Raw genomic sequence first — 27,435 nt, forward strand, 5'->3', positions numbered from 1 at the left:
GCTTTATAGATAATGATTTAATTTGTAAAATAGAGAACTTAAGATTGATTTTTACAAAAAAAAATTTGACTAAAACACTGGTAACAAAATACATTATTTTTAACTTCTTCAAACAGATTCATTTCTAAAAACAGCATCTTTAATCTTGGCTTTTAAAGTGATTGTTGTTGTCCCCATGATATGATGTGTCTATATGTCAAAATAGACTGCATGAATCATGAACCACATGGTAAACAAGGGTAATAAAAAATAAATTCAGCTGTAAACAGAAAATCAAGAACTCAAACCCAACAATAGAATACCTCATACGGATATATTAATTATGTCTTTATTTCCCTGTAAACAGGCTTTATTCAGTGTAATGTTTTATATTCTATAAAAAAAAAGAATGATAACAAGATCTTCGAAAAAAAATCCCATATTTATTGCAGTGATGGATTATCTGCTGTCAAAACTTTACATACGGTTCATTTTGTAATCCAAACATTTGTCATAATTAAAGTATACACAGAGTTAGAACTAGAGAGAATAACAAAAAACTGGTATCTGACTTTTAGCTAAAGTAGGTGTCTGACACTTTAAAATGGCTATTTATTCAAAAAGACACTCCTGAAGTAATATTCATAGTACTATGAAAACACACAACAAATGACACATTCACATAGACAAAGTACAATATTCTGTTTGTCATTCAAATGAACGATGGCAGACCAAAGTCATTCAGATGTGTGCTACTTGAATTTCAAGAAACTTTAGGATTAAGATTCCTATACAAACTACCTGAATGCTAATCTTTATGGGGTTTATTTGACAAACCATTGAGTTGGAATTTTTTCTCTCTTTTTGTCCTGGTGTTTCGGTCTGGTGGAGTGAAGACAAATCGCACTTTCATTCCCATTTTTTCTCTTCCTATTTATCTCCTTAACAACCTACAATAGGAAAGTTTTCCTGATGATCAAGAGGAACACATGTACACAGACTGAAATCAACAGCATGTACCGACACTGCATGTGTTTGCTGCCCACACACTCTCTCTCTCTCTCTCTCTTGCTCTCTATCTCACACACACACACACACACGCACACACACACACACACACACACACACACACACACACACACACACACACACACACACACACACACACACACACACACACACACACACACACAACCAGACACACAGATGCTAAAACTGCTAGAATTCAATGTTCCTGCAAAGAGGAAAAGGGAGAAAATCTATTGGTCTGGCAGCTGAAAACCTGAATGTAAAATCATTGAGTTAACAATAGAGAGAAAAGAGTGTGTCCATCAGTCCATATTTCTTGTTTTCTGGTCCTGAAGAGGAACATGGATTATGGAAAATGTCTAGAACACGGAGAGGTGAAGGTCGACATTCTTCTACGGACCCCCACTGTAGGAATAATCTGCTTTGTTGTGCATCACTAGCTTGTTGTCGACAAAGTAGAAGCTGTCAGACTGCGTCTCATAAGGGTTCAGGATCATCTCTCGCACTGGGAAAAAAAATAAGAGACACACAACACTCAGGATCTGCATCTGTAAATCCTATTAGATCTAATAAAGTGTCTGTGTGGGTGTATTTTTGTCTTGCTGTGATGTGTATTGTTAAACTCACTGATTTCCTCAGACAGTGCAGGGAACTCGTAGATGTGCTCGCATGTGTTCTTGCTGCTGGGCATGCAGAAGCCAAACTCGAAATCAAAGCTCTTGAGCAGCTGATCGCGGAAGTAGTGTCTCTCAATCATGCGGAAGTTGTTGATGGGTGTATCACCGACTGTGAACTCCACTCTGCACAGACAGGGAGGGTTGTGGGCTTCATTATTAAACTTAAGAAGCTCAAAGACAAGGTACATTTTATTATATAACACATATGACTATGTATTCTTTAAACACAACTCAAACATATTGCAACATTTTGATCAAATTTAAAAAAATTGTTTTGTGGTATGCAGACTTGTTGTTACACCTCATTCATTCACATCCTACCCACTGGATTAAAGCTACAACCTGTGGGATGAGAAATTAGGGGGGAAAAAAAAGGAAAAAAATAAATAAAATTACTGCAGTTCCTGAAGTGGCCACTGAAGGCTAGGTTATTAAGGCCCATATTGAAAAGCCAAACTTTACAGCAGGATTAAGCATTTTCTTTTCTATTTAAGACATCTTTACTGAGGTTGCATTTTTATTGAAGACCTCGTTTGAATCCCAACATACAATAAGATTTAAAGTTCTCCATTATAAGAGGCATGTTTGCTCTGTGAGAGAGGTGGATGTTGTTTTTAAGTCACTCAACTAAACCTATTATAGAAAAAGCTAGCCCCTGTAATCATAATCATAGTCAGATGTAAAGATAATAAAGAGGACGTTGGCAGAGGAGACGAAGAAGAGACAGACAAAATGTATTTTGTGACTGGCTTTTAGCCTTTGCTGTTGGACTCTAAGCCATACTGGCTTGATTTCTGTTTATATTGTAACACCATTTGACAATATCAAACTTAATAAAAGGGCTATTTTTTATTTTTTTTATTTTTTATGTTTATTTCAACATGAGCCTTGTTTTTTTTTTGCACTCACCTCCTAAAGGTATGAAAGCATTGCACTTACCAACATACGACCACAACAACAAGGTCAGTTGCGGCAAGAAAAACAAGGAATTAGCCAATCAAACAGGTTGCAAATAAGCCAACAGTTGAGCCAGAGCCTTTAATTACTTAAGGATTTTGAAGGCCAGCACAAAAAAAATAACCCAATGTTGTAGATATCAAGACTCTTTTGCTGAAAAACTGGCCTTTAAGAAAACTAATCTTTTCTTGAGTTTGAGGCTCAACACAAACATAAAACCTGTTCCATTACACACTCTTTAAGTATTACATCCTGCTCGCCATAAGGCCTATATTATCTAGAATTATCAATTGGATTGAAACCAGCCACAGAGTAGGAGTCTGATGATGAACACAGCGCAGAAGCACTGACAGATATTTGGTCCCTGACTCAGTGGGAGGTCTGGGCTGCTCTGTGTTCACACTCATACTCGTCAGCCTGTCAACCCACACTGACACCCACATACCTCCTACATGCGGTGTCTGTCTTCTGTCAGTGCGGCAGTCCACAGAATGTCATTTGATTCATCATTATTTTCGTTTGAGTGTTAAAATCACACAGGAAGTTGACTTACGTTGCTCCAACCTGCCGCAACTGCAGGAATGCTGGGGTGAACTGGTATCGGACAAAGCGCCCGGCGTTGGGGTCACACTGCTTTTTGCCTCCTGCTGGAGGGAAGACAGTAAGACAATAACACTTAATACATAAAACAACATTTGAATATATCAGACTAAGACATGAAAGGAAACAAGTGGCTGACATGTTGCAAAACATAAACTTTTACTGAAACGTTGTGAGTGTTTTAACATGCATGGTCTGACCTGGTGTTGGAGGTTTAGTGATCTCAAAGAGGACACCTCCTGTTTCCATGTCTCGGATCTTAAACCTTGTGAAGTCAATCATGTGGACATTTTCTTCTGGAGAACATAGATAATCTGGAAAAGAGGGGGAAAAAAAACAACCTTTAGGGTTTATTCTCATACAGGCAAAGGCATGAATTCAAATGCTTTCCACTGTTACCTCACACATTAGATCATTCGCTTGAAAAGGGTAAGTTAGTACACATCTTCCAAGTACTTCTTCTGCACTAATAAGATCTCAGGCATCACTCCAGGTCAAACTTAAGTGAACTTTCAGACCTATTAAAGGGATTGATACACATTTTTTGTGTTGGTGAACTTAATCATACACAACACCTATGCAATCTATACAGTAAAATGTGTCCATTTCAGTCTTTCTGGGGTGTGCTTGAAAAATATTTCTGCAATTTTATTCAAACAATTATTTTAAATTTACTTTAATGTATCGCACCTTCTATCCATATTTTCATTTAGTGAAGGGAAAAGAAATCCACAACAGCATTCAATCGCAGAATTCAAATGGTATTAAGTCAGAAACTTTTTTTTTTTTAACAGACAATTCATAATAAAACACTCAATTTCTCATTTTGTTGTTAAACTGTTTCTTGTTTGCATTAGAAATTAACCTGAACCTGGATTTCTTCTGACGTTCTAGTTTCTCTTGAAATGTCTGACATGTGCTGGTTTCAATTAGTACAATGTTAGTTACAGCTCAAGCATAGCACCACATAAAATGGTTGTTTTTTTTTGATACTGGTGATAATGTCCGTTTATTTTTATCTTCTCCTCTGCATTTGTTCGATGTGATCGTTATACCACTTGTTACATTTGTCTAATGTAGTGTGTTCACCTCATTTCAATTTTGCGCAAATCCAAAACAAATCTGTTTTAATTTGATAGATATCAAAATAAAACAAATTGTTTGAACTTGATAAATAGACAGTGCACAGTGCACAGTGCACAGTGTTGCAAAAAATTGTAACCCAAAACAAAAGATTAAACAGAAAAACACTCCACATAGGCAGCTGGTGCTGGGGCTGTGGTTCTGTGGATCATCTATCCTTGATCCCCAGCCCCTTGCTCCCGCAGTAATGTCTGAATGTGTATGAATGGGATGAGCTAAAATTGAAAAAAATACATTTCAGCCTCTGCTATCAATGTGTGAATATGGTGTGAATGTGACCTGAGATGTAAAAGGCACTTTGAATAGTCAACAGACTGAAAAAGTGCTGAACCAAGTCCATTTACATAGTTCTCCTTATAATACTGCTCACACGCCCATTGAAAGACAGTAAACCAAGTACACTGAGCAGGATGATACAATTGAAGATGCCCCTGTGTGTGAGAGAGAGCAAGAGAGAGCAATATAGAGAGAAGGACAGAGAGAGAGAGAGAGAGAGAGAGAGAGAGAGAGAGAGAGAGAGAGAGAGAGAGAGAGAGAGAGAGAGAGAGAGAGAGAGAGAGAGAGAGAGAGAGAGAGAGAGAGAGTATGAGCATGTGTGAGACACCCTCCTCCCAATGGGAAAGGATTAGACCTAAGAAGCTTATTGTGTTGTATCATCACATGGACCGACTGGTTGAAAACATGCATGCACACACACACACACACACACACACACACACACACACACACACACACTGTATGGACAAAAACACACTTATCTGGTTATGGGTGAGGCAGTTATTATTGGCAGTGTATGTTGCATAAGGTTAATAGGGTCATCTATGACTTCATATAAAGGGATAAGGACAACATAAATAAAAACACACATGATCACCTTAAGGTGAGTGTGTGTGTTTGTGCATGTGTCTGCACACACTCACGCTGCTTCACTGCTTTTTGAGGTTTTAGGCAGCAGATGGGCCACGCAGGTTTTAGCCACCTGCTCGAAGGTATTTATAGACCTTTTTATTTATAGTATATACTATACCTGACACTTTGTCTAAAAGTGGCTCATTTGTTGAATAAGTTTATTCAGAGCTCCCTGGTACACACTGGACTTGATATTCTTTCCACTGATGTATAGCTGGAGGAATATCTGGCATAATCCGACAATTTACAATAAGTTTACTAGAAATTTTTTTTAAAATAAAAATCTGACATGTCACAGTTAATTTTGATGCAATGCATATACAGTTCATTAACAATGTGTAAGTAAATCATTTAAAAGGCGAAAAACCCAATAATTTCTTAATGTGGCATTAAGTGTGCTATAGAGTGTACGTGAATATATCATGTATAAAAAATCAATATGTTTGATAAATTGTATATTACATCTCCATATGAATGATTGAACGTGTTTAAAAAATACATAGTTAGAATGTTTTAATGTAAAAACAACCCCCTTGATATTTTGTGTCATGGTCTTGATTTTTTACTTTATAAGTTTTCTATGATCACTGACCGAGCTGACTGAATTCACTTTGAATATAAAATGTCTAACACTAAAGCTCGCCATTTGAAATGTATTGGATATAATTTTGTATGTAGAAAGAAATGAGTCCTGAGTTTATGACAAATCAACAGATTTGGTAGAATGTTATTAAGCTGTGTATTCACGTCTGCATTTAGCACCATATGCGTACCTTTCACGGACATACATTTGATGTATAAATATGCGCACAGGCAGCTAATACATCTTTCTGAAGATGTATGGCAGAATACATTCAGCTCATCTCTAAATAAGTCACCAACAAACAGTAGCACATGGCCTAAGTGTTTCCATGGTAATCTCAAAATTGCTCAAAAATTGTCCATGCAATGCGTGGAGAGCCCATCTGCTCTGAGAATATGAAATAGGGTTACAGTTAGTCAGGGACTGTGGGTCTTTTTCAACCAAAAACTAGGAAGCAAACAAACTTAAAAACATACTGTGCAAAAACTCTGCCTAATGCATTTATAACATTAATTAATAAACAGTGAAACTTTATTTCAATGCTTCTATTTTATACGTAAATAGATACTTAATGAAATATACATAAACACTTATTCTTAGGCCATTGACGTGTAAAATGCAGACGAGTACCGATAATTACAGCCTGATCAATGTTTTCAGCAGAGAGGATTTATTTAATATAAAGAATTGAGGTTGTCAGTATGTCATAGTGCTGACACTGTGAAGTGAGCGTTGCTATCATACAGAAAGTAACATATTGCTCCTTTAAAGACTGCAACAGAATTCTCACATGCGACTTGTTGTTCATCCCAAAAAATATAGTCAGGTCATACAAATGTGAACCACCTTTGAAAGACAGCATTTCTAAGGATGATGTGTCAACAACTGAATTTATTGTTCAACTAAAATGGAACTTGAATAGAAATGTATAAGCTGTACACTGAGTGCATCTTAAGTTGCTGTCACTGAACAGTTCTCCTTGTGGGCAGATGACCAATAGATTTGTTCCCTGAATCATGGTGGGAACTTACCAAACCTGCTGAATGAGACAGATGGAGTGTTTCATCTGAAAGAACAGCAAGTGAAATTACTTTCACTCAGTCGAGGTTGAGTATTCACACGAAACCATGTACCACCCACAGTAACATGAAACATAGACTTCTTACCCACATGTATTTAAGCACATGGAACAGATTAATTTAATATGGCTTGTTTTAGTGTCTTTAAAATCTCTCCCCTTAATAATAATACATTTTATTTGTAATCGCTTTTACAAATGCTCAAAGGCACTTTACATATGAAAAAAATCCCAAAATTTACAGTTAAAAACAACAAAAGAAAGTATGAAACACAAAAACAAAAAAAAACAAAAAAAAAGAGTTATGTATTAAAAGCTAATTTAAAAAGGTGAGTTTTGAGCATGGTCTTAAAAGTTGGGAGTAATACATAATAATACATTTTATTTATAATGCACTAAGTTTGAAGCAAATCTTTAAAAGCTTTAAAAGCTCACAATTGAGTAACAGCAAACATGGGGTGTGAGCTGATGGGAGAAAAGGTGATGCTTCACTTGAAGTTAAAGAAATGTGAAACAGAATGTCTTCTGTATGAGGTAGATATGAATGATTTACAAGCTGCAGTTTGTCGTAGTATGTTTTATGATTAACCAGGGCTTAGTTTCACAGTGCCAACAGATATTTTAACATTGTTTTTAAATAACAGGCTACATTTCTTGGTTTGGGCGACAACTCAATAAACATCAACCAGTTGTATAATAGGAATAAAATTGCTCTAAAGACTGGAAACATATGTTTCCCAAAACAAAAAATGGTGAAAGGACATATTGGACATTTCAGGAAAGCTGCCTTTTCACTTTTTTGGTCAGAGTGGTGTTAGAAGATTGATAACAATCTTTTGGATTACTCTTCTAAACAGGGCTACAGCTAGCAGTGAGTTATTATAGCTCAGATGTCTGAAACAAATTTAAAAATGAGACACAGCTTGGAAGCTTTTATGCAATAAAGAGAACATGTTTCCCAAAAATCAAACTTCTCCCTTAAGAAATACAAAGAAGTCCATGAGGTTAAAAGACTCCAGTACATTCTTCCAAAACATGATTTACATTTCACAAGTCAGTACTTTCTTACAGCTTTTACTCTTTCTTCACACGCACCTAAACACATGCGCAAACACACTCTCTCTCTCTCTCTCTCTCTCTCTCTCTCTCTCTTGCAAACGCAAAGTGCTCCACTTCACTTCCTTCAACACTGTCACCTAGCAACGCTCCTTCTGATAGTGTGCCAGTTCGAGTTCAGTTATCCTTCCCCTCATCCACCTGACTGCTTAACAACAACAAGCTGAGCAGCAAATCACAGGAGCGTATCTCAGGTTTAGAATTGGTAGTATGCAAATGAAATGATCCATGTTAGGTGAAGGTATACTTGATGCCCCCACCTACAGACTGAGAGCCCTCTCTTTGTTTTATTTTACACCCATAGAGCACTGAAGGAGTCAGATTTGATGTAGAATATTAAGACGGTTTGTGCAATAAACACTATTGTTACCGTGGGGAAAGTAATCATTTACCCTAAGCACAGGCCATGATAACACACCAATCTTTCTTACTCTTACCTAAAATAGGACTATGTCATACAATTTACTTGTTCATGCTTTTGGTCTTGCTACTGATTTTTAAACTTTATCCACACAAATACACATTAGACAAAAAACACCAACTGCAATCTCTTGTTAAACATAATCCCTTTTGTCAGGTACAGTCCTGAAAGGATGCGTTAGACAGAGAGTAAAATTAGCACAAAGTCTTGAGTAATGTCGTGTTCTTGCATTCAGATACGCACAGCTTGTCTGACACCAAAGAGGCATTCATAAAGAGCAAACGAGCAGCCACTTATAGCTCCCTAATCCCAAAGATTAGCCTGGGAGTTACCGACTTCCAAACCACAGGGATTGACTTCACATGCCTTATTCTTTCAGACTGACTCCATGGCTGCCAATCAACAAGGAAAAAGTGTGCTGAATTAATCCCAGAACATGAGGAGGAACAATGCAGTCATGTTTACTCGTCTTCACGTTGAAATAATCCTTAGGCGAAGGCAGCTCTTGACATTAGCATTAAGCCTTGATGTGCATACCATGATATACAGCGCACCTGTGCTTGTCTCTCAGTTTACAGCACCTGAAGGCAAACTGGCAAACGCTCAAGTTCATGCAGAGGTTCCATTCAGAGCAGCTGAATGCAGATGAGATTCGCTCCTCTTATCTTCCTTGTCATTGGCACACATCATTGGCTGAAAAAAAACAACATTCCTCCATGAGTGGTTTTATTAAGAAAAATGTTGTGCTAGCTTCTTCTGTAAGGGTGAAACTGGATAACAAAATAACATCAACGTGAACATTTGCTGAGCACAGCATTAAGAGTTGAAACAGGGGGAAGCGGCTACCTTGATCTGTCTGTAGGTAACCTTTTACCTGAGTTCTAGTAGCCTTCCTCTATGTTCACTACATTTTTAAATAAGACATTATTTGTAACACAGTGCTCTGAGGTACATTTAGGTTTTTTAGCTAGTTGTTCCTTCCTGTTTTCAGATTTGCTAGCCGAGCTCACTTCCTGTAGATTGGGGTGGAGGCGGAGGCTTATTGACTTTACTAAGACAGATATCCCACCAGCCCCTTAAATGCTCAAATGGTAGCCCATCTCTTGATTATTCAGTAAATGACAATAAAACAAGATTTAGTTTATTGATCATGCAACACACACATAGGCTAAAATGTACACATGCGTGTATATGACGGAGTGGGCCCAGGCAGGCACTCTCAATAGTCTCATACCCAAACAGCAAAACATGGGCGACTGCTAATGACCAGCAACAGCAAGATAAACCTGCAACACATGGCAAATGTTGTAAAATGATCATGGTTTAATCAGGTTTTATATACCTAAATGTTTGCTTTAAAACACTCAATTGGGTTAAAATAAGTACAGAAGTTACTCTTATCTTATGCTTGTGAGATACATGACATAATTGGCAAAAGCAAAGCAGCAAAGCATGTTACTGCAGGCTAAGTTGACTTTAACATTTACTTGGAGCTCACGCACAGGTTTTAAAATTAACTAACTTTTTTGCTCTTTATAATATTCATCAACTGACTTCCTCATGTACCCCCATTTTAACAGTTACATGCAACAGCCACTGTAGGTTGAAACCCAGCAGTAAAAATAAAAAAGGGTTGGGTTGTTTGCACAGAAGACCAGAAAAGAGTACAGATGAGCAGATTTTGCTGACCTTCTCAAAGAGCCAGACTGGCTTCATTTCTTTCATGTGTATCATTCAGAAATGAGAGTTGTATTAATTTCCTCTCAAAGGGGACGACTTAAAGTCTTGGTAAGAAAGCAACTTTCTCCAAATTTCCTGAAAACATTCCCCCAGTTACATGAAAAATATTATACATCATGCAAAAGTAGGTTTACGAACATCGGTAATCTGAATTATAGAAAAGCCGCTGTTCCTCTGATGAACTGTATCTCACCAGAGTATTATCGAACGTGCTCACACACACTCTGACACACAAGCTAACTGCAGCTGTTCGGTCACAAAGTAGGAACCTATAGGGACATGGTTTATGTCTTCACTCCTCAACATTCCTCTCAATATGGTGGTCCAGCTTCTTTTGTTTCCCTTCCCATACAATTCTAATACAATGGAAACATGATTTACTTTTTCAGAAAGTAAATACATCTTAGCTACGACAACAGGAGATCTTTATACTTTGAGATATAACTCAAAGTTTTCATATTTTCCAAAAAGGTTAACTAAGTCCCTCATTGTCATTGTTGTGGTTGTTACTCATTTTAGGCAATGGCTTACATAGAGCAGGTGTATTAATTTAGACTGCAGTCAGACAGTTTGACCTTTACAACATGGCGTCCACCAGAAGGTAATTGACACCCTTTGGCCAATCAGACTAGAAGCACATGGAAAAGCTGTATCTAATCTTACTCATCTTTGTGACAGACGTGAGAGCCCAAAACACTAAAACCAGCACTGTTTTATTCAAATTGATGTCTGCCATTATCTTCCATTATATATTCAATATGAACAAACATGTATTTTTGTTTGTTTACTGGGTACAGTTGAATATTTCTTGCAGCTCTCCACAAAAAGGCAAACAAACAAACAAAAAGAAAAAAAACACACACATACAAAATATAATAATATTGGCTTTTCCCCTTTTAGGATCATCCCGTTTTAATCTGATTTAGATCTTTCATAAAGTTCATCCTATCAGGAGAAGTTGCTACATTCATTGTCTCAAACATGCATAAATACTGCAGATATAATATACAGGAGGTGAACAGGAGAGTCAACAGCTGATTGATTCAAGACGAAGAGCACAAGCATGGAGGTGAGTCAATTACAGTACTGATGTGTGACATGACGTCTGTCTCCATGTCAGATCACCCTGAAAGAGTAACCTTGTGACAGCTGTGCATGAGAGATTAAGAACAGGCAGCGCCAATCAATTTTAATTAAAGCTGTATCCATTGTGTTGGCAGACATCGCAGAGTGGAGAGATCCTGCCCTCCGTAGATAAAACATCGCTCTGTGTCCCAGACTTATTAAGGCCAAATAATTGATCACACTTAGTGTAATAGCAACCAGACTGAGCAACTCATCTGGATGAGCTTCTAACATACCAAAGCGGATTCTTCAAATCCAGAAACACCCATAGAAAAACAGAGGATACGGTTCGGCAGGGCCTTAAATGGAAAATATTTTGGCATTATTATTAAGGCAACTGGGAGATTTAACTTATTTTCTAAACTGTCCCACTGACAATGTCACCTACAGTCTATCCATTCGTCAGCAGAATTTTACAGGGACAGAGATCTTCCTATCTGCAATAGCTTCTTCTCTTAATTCAGGACATTATGAAATCCATATCAATCACTCTTCCAATGTAAGCCATGGGTGAGGAAATTCAAGTATGAGCTAAAGTTATGGCATTCTCAATAAGCCAAAAGATGATCTTCACCATAATCTTACACTCAAAATCAACTCATTGATTTTTAAAAAAAATTTTTTTTTAGCTCTGACATATACTGTATTTTACACTCAAACACAAAGGACAGAGAACTGACAGAACACACACACCCACACTAATGAGAAGGCTGTGATGTAAAGAGGCAGCTCTATCTGTGCTCTATCTCTTTAAAAACAACTCATTTACTATCCCTCCCCTGAAGTTCATGCATGCAGGAATCTTACAGTGAAACGACACTCACGTTTTTATTTACAACAGAAAACAGGTGCCTAATATCACATTCCAATACATTTTAGAAAGTATTATTACATTTAAAAAAGATTGAGGATTTTTCCCCTCTGAATATGTAAATAAATGTAAGGATCTTTTGATGGCCTGGCTGTGTTCAGACCCTGAATGGCAAACAACAAAAAAGATTTTGTTTGTGAATTTAAAGATAATTGATCATCTCAGCCTGGCAAACAACAACTATAAAATAAAATAAGTTAAACTATGATGCAAGACTTTAGTTGTAACTTTCACAATAAATTGCCCAGTTAAATGTATGTAAGGGCACAGACTTGTTACAGCCCTCTGTAAACCCACACTGTGATGATAAAGTTGAAAAATAAAAATGTAACTTTCTCTCAGTTTTTAGTGATCTAGTTTTTTTTTTAAAAAAAACATTAACTTATTTCTCAAACTTCCATGGCTCATATTCTCTTGTCTCACTGATTCCCTAAACCCGTGGTTCTCAACTGGTAGGTAGGGACCCAAAAATGGGTTGTGGAGCACTTTTCAGGGGGTCGTAAATCTGTGACCCAAAATAAAACTTTAAAAACTTTTTTTTCGTCCCATCTCTTTATTCTGTCACATATTCTGTCCAAAGTCCAAACTGCGGCATTTTTCATTTAACAAATTCATCGGTTGAAAAATATCTGAATCCCACCCAAAGAGTCTGCATGTCAGCAGGATTAACCTGAAACTACAGGCCTCATATTGTGACATGTTGGTGGTGTGTCGAATGGAAAAAAAAAGAAAAGAAAAAAGCAATAATATAGAAGGAAATAACAATTACAGAAATGCGATAAAACACGATAAACAGAGATATGAACCGTGATCCCAAACAAGAGTAATCATATTTCACACCTCTCATTTGACAGGAATTATTGTAATTAACACTACTTGAATAAGTACTGTACAGGTAATAAAAAAAATCCCCAAAATCCAACAGATAAAAAAATAATAAATCAAAATCACTAAGCTTTTGTCGTAAAATAAGGTCTTGAGTAGAGAAGTAAAATGAGGGACTGACACTGCAAATTGGTTCTTCTCTTGCAGGCTGTTCCAAAGTCTGGAGGCTCTGGCAGCAAAAGCCTTGTCCCTTTTAGTTAAGAGCCTGGACCTAGAAACAGCGAGCAAAGCTCTACCAGAGGACGCACTCCTCTACAGATGTGCTCTGGCTTATACCGTAGGGGAATAAAAGCTCAGAAATATACAAAGGATATAGCCCATGTTATCTATGAACCCAGTTAAAAGACTCTTAAAATTCCTTCTAAAAATCCACAGGCAGCCAGAGTACTGTAGAGATTCTAAGATTGGGATGATGTGGGCACATTTGTTCATATTCATTTAGGACTAATTCATTTTTGACTACTGAGACAGGTGTATAGTGAGTTGCAGTAGTCGAGGTGGTGAGCAAATAGAGCACGGATGAGTTTCCCTAGGTCTTGGGGACACAAGGGATTTGACCTTGGATACAATTCTGAGCTAGTAAAAAAGAACTGGACAACTTGGTAACCTAATAGTTACTGAAGGTTAACTACAGCACTGTTTTTGCCTGTCTCACAAATCAGCAAAGAGGAAGAATTATAATGTTCTGTTCTTTTTTTTAATCATAGCACCTTCCCTGGATTATATCTAATCTTTATGACAAAGAGATGCTGCCGTGCTTCGATGACCACCACCCTGACAAACTAGAGCTGGGCTGCCCCTAAACAGGGGAATCGTCCTCATAAAAGCTCGAGTAGAGAAGTCAATTAAACTTTCTGCTCCCCACTTTCCCACTGCAATTTCCTTTCTCTTGCAGCAGAAACTGAATGTCCAATGGCCTGGCAGCATGTTTATCTCTGCAGTAAAGAAAGGTGTTTTCTGTTGTTTCAAAACTATTGAGCCTTAGGGATACATTTTTGTGATCTCACCAGGAAATAAGGAAGTGGACACAGCATTGTTTCATTTCTATAGAAACATAATACAATCTAGTTAAGGTTCAAATGAAGCTGATAATATTTGAAATTGTCGAATTTCAGTATACACACAAATTACATCTCTTTATTTTAATTTCCTTTTGTATTAAGACAACAAATGAGCAGCTAATGAACAAAACAATAACATTTCAAACTGCTATCATGATATAAATACACTTATTTACACTCCAGCTCCAGGGTCAGTAATTACCTGAGGTATTTGGTGTTATGTAGAAAGCTGTGTTACCACTGATATATCCAGATCACTTTGATTGCAATGTAGAGTGAAGATTACATCACCATCATGAGTGATTTGTAATTGTACTGATGGGACCCAGTATGGTTTTCCAGTTGAGGAGGCAAGACATGTAAACAGATATGATGGTCTAACAATAAAGGAGGGCAGAGAGTTTACTCTGTTTGTATTTTATACTGAGGTGTACATAAATGCGACAGTTCCCAATAAGAGTGTTACTTCAAATAATGTTTAAATACTTTATGTATTCCTCTTGTGTTGTGAATAGTTAGTCCTTTAAATGACCAATGAATTAATTCCGAAGTGTAGATTTTAAGCCTGTGATTGGTTGTATAATCAATACAAAATCATCTATAGAGAATTGCTTGTTTATCCATTATGGCTCAATCCCACAGCAACATTTTGTACAGTAAAAAAATAGTCTATAGACCTAGCTTGAAAACAGTTTTCCTGTTGTACACAGAGTACATCGTCCCTTGTCCTGAATCCATCACATAACAATTTCTATAACATGTACAAACAGCAGATTGGCAGCATTTGTCTCTTGCATTCTTCCTGCTAACTTACTGTCTGGAAGCTATAATCAGCTGATCACATCTCTGGCCACTTATTACTTTAAAGCCACAGGTGTCTCGAGGTGAGGATGCAGTGAAAGCCAGATTTCCTTTAGCAGAATCTGAGAAGCAGGAAGTGCACCTGCACCAAACGGTTTATATGCCTACACATAGTGTAAGAAACACTTACAAACACTCAAACACCTAAAAAAAAGAAAAAAAAGCACTAGTATAATTTGAAGGAAAACTCAGCAGGCTGCTTGAACCTAAATGCCATTGACTTGACCTACAGTATAAGGCTCTACGACTGTAACACATCGGCTTAGGTGCTACATCTTATTTAAAGCTATAGGGATCATATTAGGTGCATTCTGACTGTCGCTGTCCATGGTATCTGGTTAGTCCCCTTGATAAACATAGAAAATGCTACATAACAAATACACAGTGAACAAGTAGGCATGCAGCAGCAGATGGTTTGCACTAATCTCCTCTAAGTCGAACTATACGGCATTAACTACTCTTCTCATCTTGCCAATTACAGCAGCACGTTACTTACTCTTTGTGATCTTCTGCAGCCCCAGTACATCTTCGGGCGTTATTATGGTGTTTCTGCGCAGTTCTTCTTCAGTAGTTACCGGGATCCCCATGTCTGCTGAGTTGCAGCCTTGCTGCACTTTCATGTCCAACAGAAGAGGTCTGATAGGTGCGCAACCTGACAGGAGCGGAGTCTTTCTGACGCTCTCGGCTTCAGTCGCCGCAGGAGCCGATTTAGTTGCGTCGCAGCCTTTTAGTCGCGCGCTGGCGACACCGCGTAGGAAACAGGCTCTGTGCTGCTACAAGAATAACTCATTCTCCCCTGCCTCCTCCCCTTCACGATCCGGTAAAAGATAAAAATCAGCCCTTAGCTCCCACCCTCCCGCGCTCGAGGCTCATCGGCTCTCTCACAAGCTATTTAATCCAAATCCGCTGGCTTTAAACCGAGCGCTGCTGCTTGCGTGGTTGACAGTCTGCGCGCCCCGTCATCTGCTCATAGACCGGCGCGTGCGTGCATTTCTGCGCTGCACTGAGAAGCTGTATTTGATCATTTCACTCCTTTCTCCATTCAGAGATGACAGTCTGCTGAGCAAGTGCTGAAAAAGCCTATCCCTTGAAATAGTATATTTTCCTTGTGTATATGGAAACTACAATCACTCACTTATTATCTCTCATATCTCCGGTATGTTTACATAATGCAATTCAGCCTCCCTTAAACTAAAGTTGAAATCCTGAGGTTTTTTTGGTCTGGTACAACTCAACAGGGAATCATATATTGTTGTGTATTAATTGTAGTATTTATGTCGGTTGCCACTTGGGGGCAGCAAAACAACCTAAATACGATAATAGGCTATTTGTTACCTTATAATTATGTTTTGGTTACCGTCAATAACCCATCTATCAGACGTAAAGCAAAGAACGTTTCTGGCTTCCTTGTGCTTTTTACCAACAATTTTAATCTGCACAGGATCACAAAGCAAGTGTTTGTCTTTTCAGCTGCATAATGCTCCTTTTTGCTCACCAGGGGCTCTCCAACTTTGTTGGTAGACTATATTGTTTGGTGCTTGGCAGACAATAGAGATGGGTTTAACTGATGTTTTTGTTATTGCTGAAAATAGCTGCCAGATAGATCTGGGAGTAAATGTTCAGAGCGTTTTGGGTCAATTAAAGCTGTGCAAATGCATTGTGCTAAAAAAAAAAGAATCAAAACAATGAGATGAAAGAAGCTAAAACAGTCCACAGTTGAGAGAAACTTCAGAGTTGGGTAGCCTTAAAATTGTCCTTGGATTCATTAATACAAAGGACATTACATATAACCATTTGATCCATCTAGTTACAAAATCATCATCAGGAACATTTTCAATTACAATACTTATTATAAGACCATATAACCTTTTGGGAAAAATGAAAAAAATAGGAAATAAGACAATTATTCAACTTTATAGTATTTTTATTAAGCTATTTCTTCAATGGAAAGTTGTTCCAGATGCCAGCATCCCTGAGAAAGTGTAAAATGCAAATCTTCTGGACAACCTCATCCGCCATATGATATCACATCTGCTCAAAAATACATCCCTGCACAGCCCCATTTCTCTGCTTTAATGACAGACTGGTCTTTGCCAGAAGTTAGCCTTTATGCTTTGTGATGAGGAGACAGCGCCTCACTCTGCCTGGACATCATACTGCAGGGCATGTGCAGAGCTTAGAGATGTCCATGGTATAACTTTGTAAGAGATGATGTAATTTTTTACATTCCTTTTTACTCTCAGTGGATCCCAGGAGAGCAAGAGAGAGCGTTTAAATAGGCTTATTGGCATCATTTCAGCTTGAAACATATGGTAAATTAAAATAAATTAAAAGGGTTATAATTGCATTGAACAAACTAATAAACACAAACTGTAAGCTTTCATAAATACAGTAAATCCTAGCATCCTTCTATGAGGTCTGTAGACAGAGAGCATTGCTACCATTTTTACGGTATTTACAAGTTTGTGACAGTGAGAACTTCTCATAAGAATCATTCATGAAGCCACATTCTCCTACCAGTAAAAGCAATAACAATGTTCAAAAGCCATTAGCAGATGTGGCTAAGTGGCTGTTGAAGAATTTCCAGGGGGTGGTTAGCAGCGTGGTGAGCCTGACCCCTTGCTATTCCCTCCTGTAAACCCACAGTGTTGTGGACTCGTATTTATGCGGTCATCTCGAAGCAGCCCCTGCGATGTGTCTGCATGTCTCTCACCCTGCGGATGGACTGGATCTGGGGGTGGTGGGCTCCCCATTCATTCCAGTGCTTAAAAGGGCCCATTTCGAACACATACTGGAAGCCACGATAGCCAGGGTACTGGTAGCCCACCCAGCTGAGTGGGGAAGTGGAGAGAAACGCACGTCAGTTACTAAAACTGTATCCCCAACTATTACTACTTTATCAATAATATCACTTGAAGGAAGTTAATGATGAATGGAACTTTGACTTTTTGGCAACAACTTCCAGCTGTAAAGAAACCTCAGAAATTCAAATTCAAACTACTTACGTTCCACCAGTGACCTGAATACTGGCGACACGGTCCTGGAAGCCATAAGACCACAGGCTGGGAATATCTTCATCACACACCTCCATCTTACGACCCTCAAAGTTTGGACACTCGAACAGGCAGATCTTATGGTCCTGGGCATCCTGTAATATACCAAAAACACTTTTTGTGAGTGAGTAAATTTTTCAATTTCAATTGATTATTGTAAAAATATAACAACAGGCCTGACACAGGCCCTCAAAACAGGATTATTTAGGGAAGAAACTTGAATACAGGACAAATATTCTTTATATCAATTTGTGTGAGGGAAAAAAATGTTCTGACACACATTTTTAAGCTCTGAAAATGATGCTTACAATTAAAAAAACAAGCATATCGTTGTCATTGCGTCAAAACATAATGAAACTGTACAAAGCAAAAGCCAAACCTCTGCGGCAAACAGATTATGGAGAAATTAGCCTTCTAATAAACATGTAACTGCAACCATAAAACACACTTTCTCTTGCAAATAACTTTTGAATAAGAGGTACAAATGGAACAGGATAACAGGGACAGAAAGCCATGCTTGGAGAAAAAGAAGACAACTCACCATGCGTACAGGTCTGACTGACATGAAGCGATCACACCTGTAGCTGTTGGACCAGGTGTCCCAGCGAGGATACTCTCCCTTCTCCAGTATGAACATCTCACCGGTCAAGTTCTGCTGCTCATAACCCACCCAGCTGTATAAACACACATCAAGACAGAGGGATATTCAAATTCAATATACTGTATCTAGATGTAATAAAACATGTGTTTTGATGGCACTTTCAGCGACTTACGGTCCACACTCTACCCTGATGGAGCCAATTTTGTCAAAGCCCTTCTCACAAAGGTTACGACATTCGCCGAACAGGTCCATCCTACGACCCTGGAAATTCTCATATTCATAGAGGTATATCTAAAAAGTAAAAAAAAAATGTATTATTCATTTATTTCAGAAGTGAATTATTTTCAGAACATAACGACTTTCTGTCATTTAAAAGTCATGTTAGTACAAAAAAAAAAAGAGTTTATGTACCTTATGATTGCGCAGACCAATAGCAGAGTGGCTGCCAATGCTGCCCTGAGCACCTGAGTGAGACATGATCAGATCTAAAGAAAGAAGAAGCACATATTCAGAGATTATTGTGGGATTATGGAGAGGGAGTCTCTTAAAGTATCCTTCAGCTTCTCATGCAAACTGTCAAAGGTCAAGGTGTTTCAAACACCTTGATTAAATATTTGCTAAAGCTCACTCATTAAACAGAAGTGCACTTTAAAATGTAAGTGTACAGATTTTAAATGTAATTTTTTAGATGTTCTTGTCTTTAAAAAACTATATTGCACATTTTGTCTGCCCTTAGAGTTTAAAGCGAACACTTCAAAAACTAGTTCTTACAATAGCTCATGTTGATAAAGCCTTAAAATGTTAGTTAGAGAACCTATTGGCAAAGCTGAAAATCTTCCCCTCTGAACAATATCAGAATCTTTGAGGGGTGAGGTAGATTATGTGCTCTTTTGCACCTGTGACCACACCCAACCATGATGCCGCAACATCACTGCAGCAAGCTGGGATCAAGCTGCAATAGCACTAGATGTAATTTAAAGACTGTTCCGATGCAACCAGATGGGAAGTAATTTCCTTTCTTGTGGCTCAACAACAATGTTGTTGTTTTTTCTTTTAGTTAAATTTAAATCTGAAAATGTGAGTTAAAAAAAATCCAATTTCTTCTTTAAACAATGTTGTTCTATGAAAACAATTCTGTTTGCTGAAAAGGTTACGTTTGACTGAAGTTGCTCATTTTTATCCTCTCAACATTTTTAAAAACATCTATTTTAGTGAGTTTAGTAAATGTCATAGTACATCCTGAAAATGTTTCCTTTCAGTGATTGCAAGAATGCTATTAACCAACCACGTTATCCATAATTTGTTTTAAAGCTGCATGATTCTTTTTAAGGCTAAGGGTAAGGCTCACTCTCTTATTTGTCATATCTAGTATACCTATTGAACAGGAAATCATCTGTAAACCAAGTGCAAACTTTTATGTCAAAATGTTGTCTACTCAAGTGTGAGTAGACAGGAAAACTACAACACCCCCTGACTTTAAAAGTGATTCCATAAAGAATACCTTAAAAGTTAAAACTTACAGTTACAGCTGCAGACTGAAATGGACCGACCTTTGGAGAAAGTGATAGACGCAGGCTTTTTCAGTAGGGGTATATATACATTCACATTCAGTCATCGTGCATACAGACTGGATCCTGACTTCTCATTGGCCAGGAGCGGTTTGGAGCATGGTGCGGGGTCAAAGGTCAGGCTGCTTATCAGTGGACTAGTCATGCTGACTCGGCTGCATGTTTTGTTGTCCAGCACCATTGTAGACAGGGGGGACCAGGCACAGTCACTGCCATCAGCAGAAAGTTCGGTGGCTCACTACACACACACAGACACACAGACACACAGACACACAGACACACACACACACACACACACACACACACACACACACACACACACACACACACACACAGAACATACTTCTTCCTTATTTTTCTATGTTTTCTCCTTCTTATTTCTCTTTTGATCCAGGCTGTCTTTCATTTTCTTATTCTCTCTACATATTCATGCTGGGTGCAGGCAGGTCAAGGCTTTTGAGCCCTGCGTGTGTAATGTGCTGACTGCAGGAGTGACATCCATCCCTCTTTTGTTTCCACAAGCAATGTTGGACATACTTTTGCTTATTGAAGCGTTGAAAGGGTTGTAGCCATACACACCTAACACAATCCCACGGACACACTTGTGTTGTGCACACATTGTCCTTTTACATATTCAAAAGTAAAACATTTATAGCATTAAGAAAAATAAAAGCCATATGAAATGGTGCGAATTTAATATATTCAAATATAAGATCAAAAAGAAATAAAGAAATATCTAATTTTGAAAAAATAGCATGGAAACATCCTTAAATTTGGAAAATAATGATCAGCAATCTGCTCTGAGCACCTGCCATTATTCAAGTGCTCTGAAATCCCTGAATACATAGTATGGCAGAACATGTGTATTTCAAAAGATTCGGTCTAAGAATGGATCATGTGGGAATGCCATGTGGTATTATTATGTGCTTAGATTCATAATTACTAATGAACACAAAATAGTCACTGTCATGTTAGAAGGATTCGAGCCAATTCAGTTCCGTCTCAGAATGTTCCATCAATGTAGTGTATTTTTTTTGGGAGGTTTATTTAATAGCTATACATATTGCACAACAGGAAGACTGATATAACATATGTGTAACATATTTCAAATATGTACAGTTTGAATTTTTATTTGAATTATTAGAGCCTAGAAATAAAATCCCTGCATTAAATTTTATCTTTTATTTTTTAATAATACAAAAAAAGATATCTGACGTCTGAGCTATTTTATACCTAAAGAGCAGACACAGTTAGAAGAACAGACACATAAAAAAGTGTCTTTTTCATTCTTATTATTTTGCTACAAAGAAAAACAAATACACTTTACATAGGCTACAATCATTCTGCACCCCTATTGCTCAGTTTGACTCTTCTAGAGGAATGATTCTCAAATTTTTAAATAGCACCACTACAGTATAACCCTATATCAGTGCACATATTAGCAATATATGCTCCTGGAACTTGTGAAGAAAAGCCATACCAGGATTTTACATGACTTCTTCCTCTAAGACAACACTTTAAATGTGTTTCCAAGGTGGAAACAACATGTAATTTATTCTGTAATCAATGGTCAAATGCACATGCTTTAGAAATCAATCATCCAACTATCAGCAATGGCATACTTATCAAAAATATTGTACAAAAAAGGTGATTTGCTTAGAGTTATAATTAAAGTCATACAAGGATACAATAATTCTACTTACATTCTCAAAGTGTTTTATGCTTTATCAAAAGGTAGATCAAAGGTTGTTTAATGAGCATCCCCCCAAAAAACTAAACACATAAAAAAATGTAGTAATTTACGTTTCCATTAACTAAGGAGGTTTTATAATTTTACATTGATTGAAAGTGCTTTGAATATTTACATTTTGAATCAAACAAGTGGGGTCACAGCTTCTGTTTAATTATTATTTACAGATTTTTATTTGCATACCAAATAAGAAGGCCGAAAAAGAGAGTTTCAATCCACCAATACACCAATTGTTTTTTTCTAAATAGAATCTGTGTGAATGTGTTGGTTCCTTTGTTAGCCCTGAATATACGTACAGTATGTGTGACGGCAGACTTTGCATGTCCGTGTCTGCCCATGACTGTGCGTGTGCATGACTGAGCATGTTGTGCACACATACTCACTCTGGGAAGAGAGTAAAGGAGATGTGTTGCCTGATCAAGGCAGACATGACATTCAGTTTGGACACAGAGCCCTGCGCAGTGTGGAAATAACTCAGGAAGTAGTTTATTTTAGTACTAAATCTGCATGTTTGACACTTTGTCATTTTCAGTTTCAGGTAATCAAGATTTTAAACACCAACAAAGAAGACACCATTTTTCTGTTTTTGTCCTGACACTTGTGAATGTGTTTCTCTGTTTGCCTTTCCTTTTCCTTATGTGCAATGATCTGTTTCCTGGGCTAGGCTGTGCCAGGTGATCCAGCCCACTGGTCATGGACCATTTGTAACTTGTGCTTATCTACACTGGGCACGGTGCCCTCCATCCAGTCCCCCTGCAGCAAGCTAAACCCAGAAGATCAGAGCCGAACAATAACTGAAGCAGCAATGTGCTGACTCCTGCCTGGACCCACAGGACCAGCTGCTTTTCGGCACCAGCATGTATAAATAGGTCCGTTTAGACTGGGGTCAGGACGTCGTTTTTGTGGAGCCCCCCTGTGAGCACTGCACTGCTATTCTTTGGGGCGGTCAGGTAAGCCCTGCATCTGCATCTCTTTCATCCTATAGATGTGTGCAGACTATTGTGGCTTTACATTGTTGTGTCTTTTGTTCTTGTGTTTTCTGCTGAGCCACTTGAATGTATGTAATGAGGTCAGATATGCAAATGCTAGACAAACTGACCTAATACAGGAGCATGAAACAGCGTTGTGCCTCCATCATCAGCATGTTTGAGCATACAGGTAGAAAGGTTTCAAACACAAACTAACTACATGAATTAAGGAAATTGTTCTTAGTGGTCAAGATCTTCTCTAATACTGTATTACCAAAGGGAAATCTGTGCCAGTTTGGGCACAGACAAGTTGTAGACATGTTTCAGAGCTAGTTGTGTTGGTAGAGTCAAGTGAATAATAAAAAAGATCTCTTGAATAAAAGCAATATCCCATTATGGGGAGTGTTGTTGTGCTGAATAGCCGAATTACTGTGGCCATCTTTTTAATCAGACATCCCAATTACAACTGAGCTGAAATTAAGTATAGCATCCCTCCTTGTGTATGTAATGGATTGATTCCTTTACTCTCTACTATGCAGGTAAATCAGTTTTGAGATCCACTGTATAATGGCGCTAAATAATCCCAACCCACTGGGACCATGGAAGGTGAGTGGGATGGACGCTCCACAAAAGAATATTAAATATTTTATTTGAAATTCATGCCCGGCCTGATGACATCAATGATGTGTGTGTCTGTACACACATCAGTGTGGGTGCGTGGCATGTGCATACTACATGTATGCATTTGTGTGCTCTTCTTTAGATCACAGTGTATGACCAGGAGAACTTCCAGGGGAAGCGTCTGGAGTTTACCTCCGCCTGCCAGAACATCATGGAGTGTGGTGTTAACAACATCCGCTCTGTGAAGGTGGAGTGTGGAGCGTAAGTCAAGCACAGAACTATTATGGAACTCTTTATAGATATATTAATAAATTAAATACTTATTTAACTAAAGGATACAATTATTCTGCCAAAATAGGCTCAAATAAGTTATTAATAATGATTTAACCAATCTGTTGCTAAAGTGTTCTTTATTCAGTTCCAAAATAAAACAAGAGTTGTCTCATGACATTTTACATTCGAAGCAGGTTCAGACTGTAGTCCTTCTAGATTTTTTTAGAGACCACACTTCTATCCATGAGCGAGCGAGCACTGGCAACAGAGGCAAGGAACAAGCAGAAACCTTGAGCAGAACGAGGCTCAGGGTGAACAGCCGTCTGCCACGACTGGAAGGGCTGAGACAGATGGACAGAGGGAAAGACAGAAAGACAGACATTCAGACAAGGAGACAAGAACTTCAGAAAAAAACAGTAATAACAGATAAATAAGGCTGCAGGCAAGCCAGCATCCACAACAAGAATCCAGATGAACTTGTAATTGAAGGGATCGTTAAAAACTTAAAAACTCCCTGCAAGATAGGAAGTTTGCAACATGCATCAATGCAAAATACAGACAGAGAGAAAGAGATAGAGACAGAGAGCGGGGGGTGGGGGGGGGGGGGCATGAACTGGAAGGTCCCCCAACAGTCTGATGGGCCTGCAAGGAAGCTGGAGGCTCTACCTCCTACTACATTCAGAGACTTTATGTTCCCCTGGTAGGGCTGTATTCAAGGAGCATAATGATCTTAAAGTGTACTACGGCACTTTTAAGATGTAACAGTAGCTGACCATTAAGAGCTTTGAGAGCAAGAATAGGAATTTCCAATTCCTGGATTATGCATGAGATTAGTTCAGAGAAGCTATGGGCGATATATATTTTCCTGGTTCTTGACAGTACATATGCTGACAGTAAACAAATTGAAACAGCTGTAGAGTCGTAAGAGACTCAAAAGGGAAGCACAGTTTAAGTGATTAACAATTTAACACCTCAAATTCAGGTTATGTGATAACTATGTATTCCCTTATTCCAAAAAATGCTATAGGCCATATATAGCAGGTTTAATTATGTGCAAACTGACTGTTTTTCCAGTGTTCTAATGGTTGTGTTGATGTCCCTCTATCACTGTGACACAGCTGGGCAGGATATGAGCACTCCAGCTTCTGTGGACAGCAGTTTGTGTTGGAGAGAGGAGAGTATCCTCACTGGGAGTCATGGAGCGGCAGCAACGCCTACCACATTGAGAGGATGATGTCTTTCCGACCCATCTGCTCTGCTGTGAGTCTCCCCCTCCGAACTGTTTCCTGCTGTCTGTCTTCTGATCTGTCTCACAAAATCATTCAGAGTTAAGATCTTCTAAATTTAGAGCCAACAAAGTATAAGCCAGCTGGTTGCAGCTAATAATAGAATATGGTGCGGAATGATTTTATATGCAATTCAAGAATTTGGATATCCCAAACAAATAAGATTTTTTTCTGACAGGAATGCTTTATTTTAATTCTCAAAATGTTTGCTCTAACTGATTTCCACAATTCTTCAACATACACTGGATGTGTTTTATTTGTTTTTCACTCAGATTGAGCTTGTCTTTTTGCATCCTGTGTACACAGAACCACAAGGAGTCCAAGATGGTTTTGTTTGAGAAGGAGAACTTCATGGGAAGGCAGTGGGAGATAAACGATGATTACCCCTCTCTGCAGGCCATGGGCTGGGGCAACAACGAGATTGGGTCCATGCAAGTCCAGAGCGGCTCGTAAGTCCTGACTTCTACATCAACGTGGACTGATTTTCAAAGGCTTCTGCCATTTCATTTCATTTACCGCTGAGCTAAATTTAAACCCCATAGAGCTCACGTGACACAATTATGTATAAAAAAAGGATTAGATGTAAGAACTCTTGTAAGAATACACTTGATTAGATTGCACTAAGAGACTTTACACAGTTTTCTTGCACTGTAACAAGATCAAAACTGTATACCTCAAATGTACAAAATGCAGACAGGGAAACCATGTATTTGTTACTTTCTTTTACATTGTTCTGATCCGTGCCTATTTTATATCTAAATGCATTTCATTTCATGCAAGCAACGGGCCCCTTACCACGTAAACCACTTTTTGTTCATTAACTAGTGTATCTTGTTTTCCCAAAGCTGGGTGTGCTACCAGTTTCCTGGCTACCGTGGTTACCAGTACATCATGGAGTGTGATCGTCATGGCGGCGAGTACAAACATTACAGAGAGTGGGGCTCCCATGCTCAGTCCTTCCAGGTGCAGTCGCTGCGTCGGATCCAGCAATGAGACCTGCAGCCTTCTCTCCAAATCTCCCGCTCTTTACCTCCTTCACATCCTCCACCACCACCACCTCCTCCTCCTCCTCCTTCCTCCACCCAATCATTCCAAGCTTTAGCCGGCTGTGTCAGATCTTAGTCTACTGAGACTGATGCTTCCTGGTGCTTCACAATTAAGATGTTTGCCGCACTTTTGTTTTGTTCTGTTGCCAAATGAAAACAAAGAGAAAAAAAGCAGCAACTGAAGAGAAGCCCCTGACTGATGCCCCACTGAGGAGAGAAGAAGAGGATGTTAAAGGCTATGTGTTGGCAGGGCAGTCATGTCACAGAGTCAGTGCTCCTCATATTTGTGGGTAAACATGGTGTGACCAGTGATGAATAAAGATGGAACAGGCAACATGAAATAAACAGACAAACAAGAGTCTGTTGCTCAACTCATTGCTGATCAGTTGTGATTTATTCTTTGCTGTAAATGTTTTATATTATAGGACACCAACACTTAAGCGTCACTTTTTGACTGGAGCCATTAGCTGTTGTATTTTGACTTATATGAAAGTCATGCACACATTATGACCAATGTTCAGACTGTGGTTAATTACTGAATTAATGATAATACCGATCTCTTTTTTCTAGTTTGAACATTGTCAGCATATTTAAACAGATACACTACAATTATCAGATTTAATTTAATTTACATATTTGCTCAAAAGTAGTTTAAATGGCTACAGACATAAATGAAAATTACTAATACAAAACCAGCACTGTCAAAAACATGTTTTCATTATTTGTTAAAGTTTTAGGGACACATTAAAATCTGCATTATAATAAGCTAACATATTTTTGGTAGCACACTGATAGAAGTTTTTAAATAATGAAAGATACTCCAAACTTAAATTCTTCATGTGATAGGCCTACAAGAGGGTTGTTTTGGATAATTTCTGTAAACTTTATGGTTGGAATCATTTTGAACTCTGCCTTACAAACGATTTAAAAAAAATGAAATGGTATGAAAAGGTCTGCACTGAGACAAATGGTTAAAGTCTTAATCAAACAGCTGAGATCAGGAGGCTTTCCAGAGGATTTGAGTCATAAAATAAATACACGTCTCAACCAGTCATCTGCTTTCCCTTGACAACTATTCACTGGTGTCTTATTTCAAACAAGGCTATTTCTTTTAACTTTCTTTCTTTATGTACACCAATGTGGTGATATAATGTAGCCTTCACATAATGTGGCATTGCGCAGGTTAGCCAATTAAACCAAGGCAGTCTTAAATAAACAAAACAATCACTGACAT

The 27,435-nt window shown here is 38.2% G+C and overlaps 3 protein-coding genes across 4 annotated transcripts; 1 reads left to right on the forward strand and 2 right to left on the reverse strand.

Annotated features, from left to right (window-relative positions):
- Positions 1-299: 299 nt before the first annotated feature.
- unc119a1 (unc-119 lipid binding chaperone a1) lies at positions 300-15,992 on the reverse strand. 2 transcript variants are annotated; one of them, XM_079353897.1, is made up of 5 exons: positions 15,532-15,992; positions 3,443-3,556; positions 3,196-3,289; positions 1,636-1,808; positions 300-1,513 (listed from the first exon to the last, which is right to left on the reverse strand). In XM_079353897.1, exons 1-5 carry the CDS (start codon positions 15,653-15,655, stop codon positions 1,401-1,403), a joined length of 618 nt encoding a protein of 205 aa, XP_079210023.1. In that variant the 5' UTR covers positions 15,656-15,992; the 3' UTR covers positions 300-1,400. The 2 variants fall into 2 exon arrangements, with proteins under 2 accessions (XP_079210023.1, XP_079210024.1); XM_079353898.1 differs by having other exon boundaries at positions 3,196-3,286; positions 15,532-15,991.
- A 946-nt stretch (positions 15,993-16,938) lies between these two features.
- On the reverse strand, positions 16,939-20,279 carry crybb1l3 (crystallin, beta B1, like 3). Its single transcript, XM_079353501.1, has 6 exons — positions 20,210-20,279; positions 19,101-19,174; positions 18,862-18,980; positions 18,630-18,762; positions 18,041-18,183; positions 16,939-17,866 (listed from the first exon to the last, which is right to left on the reverse strand). The coding sequence occupies exons 2-6, from the start codon at positions 19,164-19,166 to the stop codon at positions 17,698-17,700; spliced, it is 630 nt and encodes a 209-aa protein (XP_079209627.1). The 5' UTR covers positions 19,167-19,174; positions 20,210-20,279; the 3' UTR covers positions 16,939-17,697.
- A 2,604-nt stretch (positions 20,280-22,883) lies between these two features.
- cryba1a (crystallin, beta A1a) lies at positions 22,884-26,576 on the forward strand. Its single transcript, XM_079353502.1, has 6 exons — positions 22,884-22,957; positions 23,515-23,581; positions 23,739-23,857; positions 24,988-25,129; positions 25,462-25,604; positions 26,001-26,576. The coding sequence occupies exons 2-6, from the start codon at positions 23,543-23,545 to the stop codon at positions 26,146-26,148; spliced, it is 591 nt and encodes a 196-aa protein (XP_079209628.1). The 5' UTR covers positions 22,884-22,957; positions 23,515-23,542; the 3' UTR covers positions 26,149-26,576.
- The last annotated feature ends 859 nt before the right edge of the window (positions 26,577-27,435 follow it).

Source organism: Symphodus melops, assembly GCF_947650265.1.
Source record: "Symphodus melops genome assembly, chromosome: 10".
Taxonomy (NCBI): domain Eukaryota; kingdom Metazoa; phylum Chordata; class Actinopteri; order Labriformes; family Labridae; genus Symphodus; species Symphodus melops.

Bases quoted from the DNA above. Each gene is read 5' to 3' on its own strand.
- cryba1a (XM_079353502.1), top strand. From the start codon at position 23,543: ATGGCGCTAAATAATCCCAACCCACTGGGACCATGGAAG. The intron at 23,858-24,987 runs GTAAGTCAAGCA...ACTGTGACACAG, and splicing joins GTGAAGGTGGAGTGTGGAGC to CTGGGCAGGATATGAGCACT. The intron at 25,605-26,000 runs GTAAGTCCTGAC...GTTTTCCCAAAG, and splicing joins ATGCAAGTCCAGAGCGGCTC to CTGGGTGTGCTACCAGTTTC.
- unc119a1 (XM_079353897.1), bottom strand. From the start codon at position 15,655: ATGAAAGTGCAGCAAGGCTGCAACTCAGCAGACATGGGGATCCCGGTA. The intron at 3,290-3,442 runs GTCAGACCATGC...TCTTCCCTCCAG, and splicing joins CACTAAACCTCCAACACCAG to CAGGAGGCAAAAAGCAGTGT. The intron at 1,514-1,635 runs GTGAGTTTAACA...TTTTTTTCCCAG, and splicing joins TGCACTGTCTGAGGAAATCA to TGCGAGAGATGATCCTGAAC.
- crybb1l3 (XM_079353501.1), bottom strand. From the start codon at position 19,166: ATGTCTCACTCAGGTGCTCAGGGCAGCATTGGCAGCCACTCTGCTATT. The intron at 18,981-19,100 runs GTACATAAACTC...TTTACTTTTTAG, and splicing joins TTGGTCTGCGCAATCATAAG to ATATACCTCTATGAATATGA. The intron at 18,763-18,861 runs GTAAGTCGCTGA...GTGTTTATACAG, and splicing joins ATCAGGGTAGAGTGTGGACC to CTGGGTGGGTTATGAGCAGC.